Source organism: Anomalospiza imberbis, chromosome 21, assembly GCF_031753505.1.
Source record: "Anomalospiza imberbis isolate Cuckoo-Finch-1a 21T00152 chromosome 21, ASM3175350v1, whole genome shotgun sequence".
Lineage (NCBI taxonomy): Eukaryota > Metazoa > Chordata > Aves > Passeriformes > Viduidae > Anomalospiza > Anomalospiza imberbis.
In genome coordinates, this window is record NC_089701.1 from 8,868,701 (window position 1) to 8,881,200 (window position 12,500).

Genomic DNA, 12,500 nt, shown 5'->3' on the forward strand with positions numbered 1-12,500 from the left:
CAGCTCCATCCTCTGCCCAGGAGGAAGTGTTTCCAGGAGTCAGCACAGAGCCTGGCACCAGAGCAATCCTGATGTCTATTTCCCACCCTGAGGGAGAAAATATTTGTAAATTTAAGTCACCAAACCCCAAACCTCCCCCCGAGGGCAGCCAGGGCTGTGGGCAGGGGGTGCAGAGCTGTGCCAGGGGTGCAGGGCTGTGGCTGCAGAGCTGTGGCTGCAGAGCTGTGGGCAGGGGGTGCAGAGCTGTGCAGCTGCGTGGAGGCAGGACCTGCCTCCCACATCAGTGATACTCTGGCAGGAAAACACGATTTTCCTGCTTGGCTGTGGCCTGGGCACCTCCTGGGCTGAGCCCAGGTCTGACCGTGCTTGGGATGGTGAGAAATTTCCTGAGGAAGATGGTGCCAGAGCTGAAACCTGCTCAAAATCAGGTGTTTTAGTGGGGCATTTTAGATGCCTGCCCAATTTCTAAATGCTTCTCTCATTCCTGGACTCTGGGTAGCCTCAATTTTGCCTCAATTTTGCTAGAGCTGCTGTAATAGGGCGGAATCTGGAGCCTGGGTTTCATTGAGGAATTCCATCCCCCGCATTGGATTAAATCTCCTGAAAAACGGCTCTTTTTATTTTTATTTTGTGCTGGGGGTCTCTGAGCTTGTTGGGCTGAATGTCGCCCCCTCCTTTGTGTGGGGCTGGGTGCTGTGGCCCCTCATCCCCCTGAGGAGCATTTCTGGATGAGCTCAGCACCCCCTGTGCTGGCTGGACCAGCAGCTGGGAGCAAGCCCAGCTCTGGATGAAAGAGGAATTGATCTCCTGCTAACAAACCCCCAGTTTTCATCTCTAATGGCCCTCCCACCTGCTGGGTGCTGCTGTGGGACACAGGGGAGGTGTGAGCCCCTCTGCCAGCCATGAAAAATGGCTGAAAATGCCAGAAATCCTCTTCCTCCTCTCCTCCTCTCAGCATGTGATGAAAAGCCTTCCCAAGTGGGCAGTGGCCAAGGAGGGCTTGGTGCATTCCTCCAGCCCGGATTTCTCTGTGACATTGTTCTTCCTGCCCCTCTCTGCCCCTGGGAGCTCCAGGATCCTGTTTCATATTCCATGAAGGCTCTTTTGTTGTCGGAAAGCACTTTAGGTTGTTGGGTTTTTTTTTTTTTTTCCCTAAATTAGAGGCTCTGTTTCTGCCTCTGGTTGTGATTGGTGTGGGAATTTTCAGCTCCCTGTCTCAGACTGTGTTTGTGTAACAGCAGCTCCTCTCTAAGGACTGGGGATGTGCAGCTCTCTTCCTCACACAGACGGGGTCAGCCTGGTGCCCCTTGCTGCTCCAAAACTGTCCCTTGTCCAGTCTGGTGTCACCTGAGGCTGGGCGGTGCCCTCCCTGAGGGTTCCTGCCCCTTGTTGGAGGATGGTTTGAGTTAAAAGGGACCTCAAAGCCCATCCAGTGCCACCCCTGCCATGGCAGGGACACCTCCCACTGTCCCAGGCTGCTCCCAGCCCTGTCCAGCCTGGCCTTGGGCACTGCCAGGGATCCAGGGGCAGCCACAGCTGCTCTGGGCACCCTGCTCTGGGCACCCTGTGCCAGGGCCTGCCCACCCTCACAGGGAACAATTCCTGATTCCTAATATCCCATCCATCCCTGCCCTCTGGCAGTGGGAGCCATTCCCTGTGTCCTGTCCCTCCAGGCCCTAAACCACACAAGAATGAAGGAAACTCATTCAATTTGCCCTGGGAAGTGGCATGGGAGCCCAGCCTGGAAGGGCACAGGGCTGGGGACAGACTCAGGGATGTCCCCAGGCTCAGCCTGGAGTGAGTGACCTTGGGAAGGCTCTTGGGAGGCAAATTGCCCCAGACCTGGCAGGGACAGAAGGTGAGAACTGTCCCACCTGGGAGGGGATCTGAGCTCCCAGGAGCTGTGGATGGAGCAGCTCCAACCCCTGGGAAGCTCAGCCCAGCTCTGGCTCCCACCAAAGACTGAGAAAGGAGCAGATTTTACTTTCTCAGTGGTTTTTCCCCCTGATTATTAAGCTGCCCATTAGCAAAAGCTGCTTACCCTTGGAGTTAATTGTAATCACCTTAGAAAAGTCTGTGTGCCCTGGGAGAGATGTGCTCAGTGCCCTGGGCTGTCCCTCTTGGGCACCTGGCCGTGTCCCCAGCCCTGCAAGGTGCTGTGGGACGTGTCAGCACTGCAGGGATGATCCCCTGGAGCCCCCCAGCAGGGTCACCCTGGCTCACATCCCATCCTCACCCCCTCCTCTGGCCATGGGGAGGGGAGCTGGGGTGGAGGGTTCTCTCCCAGGGGTGTTTCCCTGTCTGGCAGGGACCTGCACAGCCGGCACAGGCTGGGACAAGGCAGGGACACGCATGGGACATGTGGGACAGCTCCCAGACTGTCCTGCCTGCCTGCTGTCCCCATCTCCTTCTCGCTCCCAGCCCTGTCCCTCCTGGTGGGCACAGTGGCAGGGTGGGGGTGACACCTGAGCCCCCTCGTGCTGCAGTGACTCAGTCGGGCAGCAGAGCTGTGGGGCCCTGACTCACTCCTGATGCCTCTTGGCCACTTTCCTCTTCCTTCCAAGCCACGCTGCTTCCCACAGGGCTCCTCTTCCTCCAGCCCCCCCAGCTGGCCCATCCCGCACTGCTGGGGGCTCACTGGGTGCTGAGTGGTGTTGGAGGTCACTGAACCCCCCATCCTGCTGAGCCCCTGCTCCTGCTGGGCCTTTAGGGGTCACTGAGCCCCCAGGTCCCTGTGCACCTTTTGGGGGTCACCAAGACCCCATCCTGCCAAGTTCCTGCTCCTGGGTGCTTTTGGGGGTCACTGAGCCCCCAGTGCCCTGTGCACCATCTGGGGTCACTGAGCCCCCAGGTCCCCATGCACCTTTTGGGGTCACTGAGCCCCCAGGTCCCCATGCACCTTTTGGGGTCACTGAGCCCTCAGGTCCCCATGCACCATTTGGGGTTACTGAGCCCCCATCCTGCCCAGCCTCCCTGCCCTCGGAGTGGCTCTGGAGGGGATCACTCTGGATGTATCAGAAGCCCCCCAACCCCTGCTGCCCCCCACCCTGTCAGAAGACAGTGCCTTGGGACAGGATCCCCCAGTCCTGGTGACAGCCCTGGGGGCTCGCACGGGAAGCACACAAAGGTGGGCTGGGGGTGCTGGGCTGCCCCTCATTCCCAATTCCAGGCTGCTCACTCGTATTCCCTCCGCAGGGATCTCCGAGGACTCCAAAGTGGAGGCTCCAGCCTTCACGGACGCCATCCGCATGTACCGGCAGTCCAAGGAGCAGTACGGCACCTGGGACATGCTCTGCGGGAACGAGACCCAGGTGAGCACCCGCACCCCCAAAGCGGCCTGCGAGGGCTGTATGGAGCTGAGCAGGCTCCCCCAAAACCTCCTGCCTCCACAGGTCCTGAGCAACCTGGTGATGGAGGAGCTGCTCCCCGAGCTGCGGAGCACCATCGGCCCCCGGCTGAAGGGCAAAGCCCCGGAGCGCCAGCGGACCTGGATCCAGGTGTGGGGCTGGGGCTGCCCGGGGGGGTCCCCACCGCCCGCCCTCCCCCTGCCCGCAGACCCGGCTTGGGGAGCCTCCCTTCCCCGCCGGGCTCGGTGCCCACCGGCTTCGCTGCCCCCTTCTCCCGGCCCCTTCCGAAGAATCCGTCCTTTCTCCAGAGTGGATTTTTAAAGCTCCGTCTGTGCCCCTGCCCAGCCCCGCCCAGCCCCGCCTGGGGCCAGGCGAGCAAACAGGAGGAAGCCCAGCCCCGGAGCGAAGCCTGTCCCGGCTAAATTTAGCGAGCCATTTTTAGAGCAGCGCGGGCTAAATCCAGCCCAAACCCTTGCGAAAGACTGAGGGCTCTTCAGAACTGCCTGTTAAAACCTTAACCCCCGATAATTACCACCAGGCTCGTAATGGGCCACTTGAGCGGCCTGAAAACACACAAACTGCTTTTCCAGTAGCTGCGGTGGCTGGGAAGCCCGGGGAGGGAGGAGGGGGAGGGCTCTGCATCCTGCCAGTCCCAAAATCGCAGCCTTTGGCTGCAAAGTGAGCGTGAAGCCTCAGCGAGTGGCTCCATCCTGCTCAGGAGGTTGGCTCCGGGCCCCCAGGGAGGGGGAACAGGGCAGGGAACAGATTTCAGGGTGGGCTGGGCTCTCCTGCTTGGACCACCACTGTCCCTGGACCACCAGTATCCCCAGACCTGCAGCATCCTCAGACCTGCAGCATTTCCAGACCTGCAGCATTTCCAGACCTGCAGCATCCCCAGACCTGCAGCATCCCCAGACCTGCAACATCCCCAGACCTGCAGCATCCCCAGACCTGCAGCATTCCCGGACCTGCAGCATTCCCTGGCCTGCAGCATCCTCAGACCTGCAGCATTTCCAGACCTGCAGCATCCCCAGACCTGCAGCATTCCCAGACCTGCAACATCCCCAGACCTGCAGCATTTCCAGACCTGCAACATCCCCAGACCTGCAGCATCCTCAGACCTGCAGCATTTCCAGACCTGCAGCATTTCCAGACCTGCAGCATTTCCAGACCTGCAGCATCCCCAGACCTGCAGCATTCCCAGACGTGCAGCATTCCCGGACATGCAGCATTCCTGGACATGCAACATCCCTGGACCAGCAGCATTCCCATCCCTACCTGGGGCAGGTTGCCTGATGGAGGCAGCATTCACCTCTCTGCCCCTCCAGCACCACTTGGAAGCAGTTTCTGCCCTGCAGGAGCTCCATCTTACCCAGCTGGGGGGTCCCTGGTGTGGAAGCCCCTGGCAGGCTGTGGGGCAGGGTCCTGTCAGGGCTCTGGGGATGGCTCAGCAGGTCCTGCAGCCAGCTGGAGCTGCAGGTGACGGTTGGGGGTACAGCTGGAGGCGTGGGGGGCCTCTGACCCCCCCACCTGTGCCCCCAGGTGTCGGATGCTGTCTATAGGATGGTCTACGAGCTGGCCAAGGTGCAGTACGACGCAGTGGTGGCCAGGTGTGAGCAGGAGCGGCCGCAGCTGGAGACCACCATCCGCACGGACATGGACCAGATCATCACCTCCAAGGAGCACCTGGCCAGCAAGATCAGAGGTGCAGCCCTGCAGGGATGCCCTGGGATGTGTGGGTGTGCCCACAGCTCCTGCGGGGGCTGTTCCTGGGGTGCAGCACAGCCCCGGGCACCCTTGGGGGTGCATGTCCTCACTGGTATTGTCCTAGGGGGTCGGGGACAAGATGAGCAGTCATCCCCCTGGCATGGCAGTGGGGCAGGAGTGGGTTCAGGACAGACCAGGGGCACGCTGCAGGAATTCCTTGTGTTGTCATGAAATGGGGAGACTCCTGGAGGGGTTTGGGAGCAGGGGCAGCTCCTTCTCCCTGGGGTGGGTTCAGGATGTGATGTGAAGCGCTGGAAGGACAGAGGAGCCTCACCATCCTTACCCCTGCTCTTTCCCAGCCTTCGTCCTGCCCAAGGCAGAGGTCTGTGTCCGTAACCACGTCCAGCCCTACATCTCCTCCATCCTGGAGGCCCTGATGAGCCCCACGAGCCAGGGCTTCGCCGAAGCGCGGGAGGTGTTCTTCAAGGAGGTGACCGACATGAACATGAACGTCGTCAACGAGGGCGGCCTGGAGAAGCTGGTGGAGGTGAGACCTGGTGGTGCTCCTTGCCAGCTTAGGGGTGACAGGGCCAGTCCTGCTTCCATCCCCAGTGTGGACAGCACTGGGAGACCCCAGGCTGAGGAGATTCCACCCATGTGGGGTGGAATGTCCCTGCCCTGAGAGGCTGAGCTTGGCTTTGTCCCCAGTACATGGAGAAGCTGTCCCACCTGGCCTTCCACCCCGTGAAGATGCAGTCATGCTATGAGAAGATGGACCAGCTGAAACTGGAGGGTCTTCAGCAGCGATTCGATGTCTCCAGCACGTCCGTCTTCAAGCAGAGGGCCCAGATCCACATGAGACAGGTGGGATGGGGACCAGGGTCCTCCCCTGTCCCCCTGGGCTGGGAACAGAGGTTTGGGGAGCCCAGGCTGGTCCAGGCTGGGGTGTCCGTGCTGTCTCGAAGGGTGGATGATGGAGCCCCTTTGGTCTGGAGCCCATGGTGGGCTTGGGCATCCCGACACAGCTGCCTCTTTGCCACCCAGCCCACTGGCACCAGCAAGGCCAGTAAGCCAATTCTGGGGTCTGCCCCAGCCTAACCTGGCATGGGGTGTAGGAGGATGAGGGGTGCAACACCAGCTCTGAGCAACCTTCTCCCCCAACACCTTGATCCACTGGGCGAGGGCTGTGGATGCCGTGCTGGGAGGTCAGGGATTTGTGCAGAGTGAAGGCTCTTTGCCTGTTGGATACTGGGGAGGAATTCTTCCCTGGCACAGGTGCCCAGAGCAGCTGTGACTGCCCCTGGATCCCTGGCAGTGCCCAAGGCCAGGTTGGACAGGGCTTGGAACAACCTGGGACAGTGGGAGGTGTCCCTGCCCATGGTAGGGGTGGCACTGGATAAATTTAGGGTCCCTTCCACCCCAAACCAGTGTGGGGTTCTGTGCTAAGGCTCATCTCGGTGTGGCAGTGCCCCAGGAGCCCCCTGCCCACCCTTTGGGTGCCCCCCATGCTGACCACGTGTCTCTGGTCACAGCAAATGGACGATGCCGTGTACACCTTCGAGACACTGCTGCACCAGGAGCTGGGCAAGCTGCAGGGCAAGGACGACCTCTGCCAGTCCATCCAGCGCATCCTCGAGAGGGTGCTCAAGGTGAGGCAGGGGGTCAGGCCTTTGCTGGCCTTTGCTGGCCTTTGGTGGCCTTTGGTGGCCTTGTTCCAGGGCCAGGGAAGAGGCTAGCAGTGATGTAATCCATTTCAACAAAAGTCTTTTGGGGGTTTCATGGATTTTGCTGGGGGCAGGCCAGTGGGAAATCACCTGCAGGAGCCAGGTCCCCTCTGACCACATCTGTAAAAGCCCCCCAGGGTTCAGACTGGCCCCCAAACCCTCCTGCAGCCAGCAGTGGAAGAGCTGGCTCCTACCTGGGCTCAGAAACACTGGGCAACAGCTGGAGAGAGGGATGTAAGGCCAGAGGGGTCTGTGCAAATGGGTTGGGGGGCAAATCTCAGGAGTCTGTGCCCGTGGGCAGGGGCAGCCAGCCCACAGCCCTGGGTGACCTGGGGCACCCTCTCACCCTGCAGAAATTCGACTATGACAGCAGCACCGTGAGGAAGAAGTTCTTCAGGGAGGCCCTGCTGCAGATCACCATCCCCTTCCTGCTGAAAAAGCTGGCACCCACCTGCAAGGGGGTAAGGGGGGAAGGTTTGGGGTTCAGGGAAAGACTGTCCACCCCCGTGGAGGGGCTGGAGCATCCATTCCCCCAACCTGTTGGGCTGAGCCACCTCTTCCCTGGCAGGAATTAGCCAAGTTTCAGGAGCTGATCTTCGAGGACTTTGCCAGCTTCATCCTGGTGGAGAACACCTATGAGGAGGTGGTGCTGCAGTCGGTGATGAAAGACATCATGCAAGGTAGGGTCCTGTGGCACCTGTGTCAGGAGGGGGTGACCTCGTGTAGCGTGGTGGGGGCTGTCTGAGGAGGGGGTGACCTCTGCAGGATTTTGGGGGCTGTACAAGAAGGGGGTCACCCTATGATAGGGGTTGGATGAGGAGGAGTGTTCCCATGCAGAGCCAGCTGCGAGTTGTGTGAGGAGGGGTGACTCCGTGCTGGTGGCTGTATGAGGAGGAGCTGACCACATGTAGGATGCTGTGGCTGTATGAGGAGGGGCTGACCCCATGTAGGATGCTGCGGCTGTATGAGGAGGGGGTGACCCTCTGCAGGGTGCTAGAGGGTCTCTGAGGAGGAGTGATCCCATTCAGGGGATCTGCTCGGGGCTGTACGAGGTGGAGTGACCCCATGCAGGGTGTTGGGAACTCTCTAAGGAGGGGTGACCCCATGTTGGGTGCTGGGGACTCTGTAAGGAGGGGTGACCCCATCATGCAGGGTGTTGGGGACTCTCTAAGGAGGGGTGACCCCATGTTGGGTGCTGGGGACTCTGTAAGGAGGGGTGACCCCATCATGCAGGGTGTTGGGGACTCTCTAAGGAGGGGTGACCCCATCATGCAGGGCGTTGGGGACTCTCTAAGGAGGGGTGACCCCATGCAGGGTGCTGGAGACTCTGTAAGGAGGGGTGACCCCATCATGCAGGGTGTTGGGGAGTCTCTAAGGAGGGGTGACCCCATGCAGGGTGCTGGGGCTGCCCCAGAAGCAGCTTTCCCACCTGGCTTGCCACCTGGCAGGGCTGAGCAGTGGGTGGGATGCTGACCCCCCCGCCCAGCTCCAGCCACCTCTCCCATCACCCACGGGGAGGACTGGGCGAGCTGCCCCAGCCCGGCGGTGCCCGCAGCCCCGTGACCTGTCCCTCCCTGTCCCCAGCTGTGAAGGAGGCGGCCGTGCAGCGGAAGCACAACCTGTACAGGGACAGCATGGTGATGCACAACAGCGATCCCAACCTGCACCTGCTGGGAGAGGGCCTGGCCATCGACTGGAGCGAGGAGTACAGCGGGCAGCCCGAGGCCGAGCCGGCGGCCGAGCGGCGCCGCAGGGCCAAGCAGGTGGTGTCGGTCATCCAGGACGACGAGGGGGCCCTGCCCTATGGGGCCGAGGCGTTGCTGCAGCCCGGCTCCCCCGAGCCACGGGAGCCAGGGGAGGCACATCCCGGTGTGCCCCCGAGCCCCCCGGATGCAGTGAAGGAGATCCGGGAGGCGCTGGCACAGGAGAGCCTCGGGGACGGCGCCGGGCCGGAGGATCGGCTGATGAACGGCACCGACACCAGCGGTGCCAGCGAGGAGGGCGTGCTGCTGGCACGGGCTGCCCCAGGGGATGTCACACAGCAAAGTCCAGCCCATGGTGGAGACGGGGTGCACTATGCCACGGCGGCATCACCAGCACCTGGAGCTGAGAATCCATCAGGGATTGGGAGAGAACGTGTCACACCAGCATCGTCACCTGTCCCTGGAGCCGAGGTCCCATCAGGGACCAGGAGAGAACGTGTCACGCCAGCATTGTCACCTGTCCCTGGAGCCGAGGTCCCATCAGGGACCGGGAGAGAACGTGTCACACCAGCATCGTCACCTGTCCCTGGAGCCGAGGTCCCATCAGGGACCGGGAGAGAACGTGTCACACCAGCATCGTCACCTGTCCCTGGAGCCGAGGTCCCATCAGGGACCGGGAGAGAACGTGTCACACCAGCATCGTCACCTGTCCCTGGAGCCAAGGTCCCGTCAGGAGCTGGGACACGCCGGGCTGCACCAGCACCGCCTGTGCCTGGAGCTGAGATGTCATCAGGGGGGCAGTGTGCCACACCAGCATCATCACCTGTCCCTGGAGCTGAGGTGCCATCAGGGACTGGGAGAGAACGTCCTGGACCAGCATCACCTGCGCCCAGAGCTGATGTCCCATCAGAGGCTGAGATGCCACATGCCACACCAAGATCATCCGTGCCAGCTTCCCCCATGTCTGGAGCTGATGTCCCATCAGGGGCTGAGGTGCCACACGTCACACCGAGATCATCTGTGCCGGCATCTCCTGTGCCCAGAGCTGATGTCCCATCAGAGGCTGAGGTGCCACACGTCACACCAAGATCATCCGTGCCAGTGTCCCCCGTGCCCGGAGCTGACCCCCCATCAGTGTCCAGCGTGCCACACGCCACAGCAGCACCACCCAGCCCCCGAGCCGATGTCCCAGCAGAGGCCAGGGTGCCCCATGTCACAGCAGCACCACCCGGAGCCCAGAGCCCATCAGCAGCGTGTCACCAGCGCAGTGACAAGGAGACAGGCGAGCAGGGGGAGCGCAGCCCCCCGCAGCCCAGGGGCACCACAGAGAGCGGTGAGGGGGTGCAGACTGAGTTCTAGCCCCTGCTCCCTGCCATGGACTGGCCCCAGTGACACTGGGGCTGGGGGAGGGGGATAGGACCCCTGGGATGGAGAGCAGCACTGCGGGAGAGGGAGGGGATGGGGACACCGTGACCTTACTGCCTAACGGGGGTCCCGCTGCCGTGGGGGCTGCCCACAGCCACAGCCCCCACCAGGCCGGGCTGGGGTGGCCCAGTCTGGCATGGGGCATCCCCTGCGCTCTGCTCTGTCCTTCTTCTGCCTTATTTTCTTTCCTACTGAGGAGATGCTTTACTGAAGAGCTTTATCTGCCCCCCACACCAGTGCCTGGGGCTGCTGGGGGGCTGGCACTAGCCCTGCTGAGGGTGGGTGTGTGGGACACTCCTGGCTGTCCCCGGGGTTGTCCCTGCCCCAGTCTGGGGCGTTTCCTGGGAGCCTGCCCACTGCCATCCCACCCGGGGGGTTCCTGGGAGCCTGCTCACTGCCACCTACCCCAGCCAGCTCCAGGAGCACCAGTGGGAGTAGGGGCTACAGGGGATGATGGCAAACAGGATGGCAAACAGGGACACAACAGGGACAGCAATGCTGGGGGGCTTGAGCCACTGCCAAGGGGGAGAGCACTGGGACAGGCGTGGGCTGCTGGTGCCCAGGCTGGGCTCACAGCATCTAGGCTGGGCTCACAGCATCCAGGTGGAGCTTACAGCACCAGACTGGGCTCCTGGTAACCTGGCATCCAGGCTGGGCTCACAGCATCTAGGTTGGGCTCACAGCATCCAGGCTGGGCTCAGAGCATCCAGACTGAGCTCACATCATCCAGAGTGGACTCCTGGTAACCTGGCACCCAGAGTGGCTCACAGCATCCAGGCTGAGCTCTGGGTACCCAGGCTGGGCTCAGAGCACCCAGAGCCCACCCCCAGCCATCCTTACCCCTAGGAGCTATTCTAGGAGCCATTTTAAGTCCAGAGTTCAATCTCTGGGGGAAGGTGGCCCTCATGCCATGTCCCAGCTGTGCCTGGCAGGACTGGGATAATGCCAGGCTCAGCTTGCTGTGCAGTGGAGAGATCCCAGCTCTTGCCCTCCAGATCTCCTCAGCACCTTCTATGGATGGTTTCTCCAGCTTTGCAGATTTTGGCATCTGCTGTGATGGCTGAGCAAAGAGCAGGGGTTTGCTGAGCCCCCCCGTGTCATGGGGACAGGACTGCTGTGCTGCAGCCCCCACAGAATAATGCCAAAAGCCCTGGAGGTGCTGGGGGTCTGCAGGACTCCTGGGTGTGACACCTGGAGCAGGGACCAGCACCCCGACACCCACCTGTGCTTAGATGCCACCGTTCCTGCCTCAGAAGGGGGGTGCCCAGCCTAACCCACTCAGGGGGCCCCCAAAGTGCCTTGGGAGCCCCCCCTCAAAGTGCCTCTCTCTGTGAACTTCAAACCTGTCTCTTCCAGGATATTTTATTAAGAAAGTTATACAAATGTTTAAAGATATGCTTATAATAATTAATAAAATGGAAAAGCTTTATTTAAAGCCAGAGGAGACTCTCCTTATTCCTGAACCGCCTCCCAGGGTAGGGCTGGGGATCCCCGGTCCCACTGTGACCCAGGGGTGTCACATCCTGAGCCCACCCAGCAGTGACACAAACCAGGAGCAGAGCTGAGATGATTTTATTAAAAGGGGTGACCTGAGGAAGCAGCAAGAGGCACCTGGAGCAGCATTTTTCCCCTGGCACAGCCACACCAGCAGCTCAGGGGCTGCTCCAGCCCCATCCCTGAAGCGCTGCGCAGGAGCGGGGTGGGGGTGGCAGGACCCCCCCAGTGTCCCCAAAGGCACTGTGTGAAGAGGGGCTTGGTGCAGGGCAGCTCTGGGCAGGAGGGCAGGGGTCCTTGTCCCCAGCTTGTCCCCCCCGCCAGCAAGTCACCGGATCATTCCCGTTCCAGCCAGGATGAACCTCCTCGAAAAGCAGGGAGGGGGAGGAAATGCCAGCACCCCCCCCCCATGCTGTCATCACCCGGACAAAGGTCCCTGAGAGCCGGGGGACAGCCACCAGCCGAGGCCAGTGGCAGCGTGGCGAGTGCTGGCCATGGGCTCCCCGTCCCCAGAGCAGGGCCAGCCCCGAGGGCCCCCAGCAAGTCCTTGGGGTTCTGCATCCCACAGAGCACGGGGACAGGGACAGACCCAGCAGAAGTGACAGCAGTTTTTCCAGACAAAGGAGCAGGAGGTGGGACACGTGTGCCCCCACCTTGGGGGGCTCTAGCCCCGGCCCAGCAGGGGGTACACCATGAAGTAGCCCAGGGTGGAGCCCGCAATGGCCCCCAGGAAGATCCAGGCGTTGTAGGACATGACAGCCAGCATGACCATATAGCCCAGCACCACCTGCACCACGTGGAACAGCGTCTGGCCCACGTGGAACCAAAACCACCTGGGGAAGAGATGGGAAATGCCATCAACGAGGGGCTGGGGCAGCTGGAATCGCCTCCCACCCAGAGCCTGGAGAGGCCAGAGGGGGATTTGGGCAGCAGGGAGGGGGTGGGGGCTACAGACAGCAGCTCAGGGGGAAATCCTGCTCCAAAATCAATGAGGCTGGCAGTAAGAGCAGCCTCAGGGATGATCTGGGATTAAATACAAGAGGAAAAATCCAGGGCTTGGCTGCAAAAGAAGGAACTGCCAGGGCCAGGCTTGTGGGGAC

At 61.5% G+C, this 12,500-nt stretch overlaps 2 protein-coding genes and 1 long non-coding RNA gene across 3 annotated transcripts in view; 1 reads left to right on the forward strand and 2 right to left on the reverse strand.

Moving 5' to 3' along the window:
* The window catches only part of LOC137486319 (uncharacterized), a 125,336-nt gene extending 123,705 nt beyond the window's left edge, over positions 1 to 1,631 (reverse strand). The window contains exon 1 of the long non-coding RNA XR_011005688.1: positions 1,418 to 1,631. This is a non-coding gene — a long non-coding RNA (uncharacterized lncRNA). The remainder of the gene's footprint in view (positions 1 to 1,417) is intronic.
* LOC137486316 (protein Niban 2-like) overlaps positions 1 to 11,341 on the forward strand; it is a 33,109-nt gene extending 21,768 nt beyond the window's left edge. The window contains 11 exon segments of the mRNA XM_068211498.1: positions 3,196 to 3,311; positions 3,393 to 3,497; positions 4,890 to 5,052; positions 5,414 to 5,601; positions 5,763 to 5,918; positions 6,587 to 6,703; positions 7,132 to 7,239; positions 7,347 to 7,458; positions 8,363 to 10,509; positions 10,557 to 10,596; positions 10,704 to 11,341. Coding sequence (XP_068067599.1) covers positions 3,196 to 3,311; positions 3,393 to 3,497; positions 4,890 to 5,052; positions 5,414 to 5,601; positions 5,763 to 5,918; positions 6,587 to 6,703; positions 7,132 to 7,239; positions 7,347 to 7,458; positions 8,363 to 9,840 — 2,543 coding nt within the window. The 3' untranslated portion in view covers positions 9,841 to 10,509; positions 10,557 to 10,596; positions 10,704 to 11,341.
* The window catches only part of SLC31A2 (solute carrier family 31 member 2), a 6,570-nt gene continuing 5,374 nt past the window's right edge, over positions 11,305 to 12,500 (reverse strand). The window contains exon 4 of the mRNA XM_068211504.1: positions 11,305 to 12,233. Within this exon, the coding sequence (XP_068067605.1) occupies positions 12,065 to 12,233 (169 nt within the window). The 3' untranslated portion in view covers positions 11,305 to 12,064. The remainder of the gene's footprint in view (positions 12,234 to 12,500) is intronic.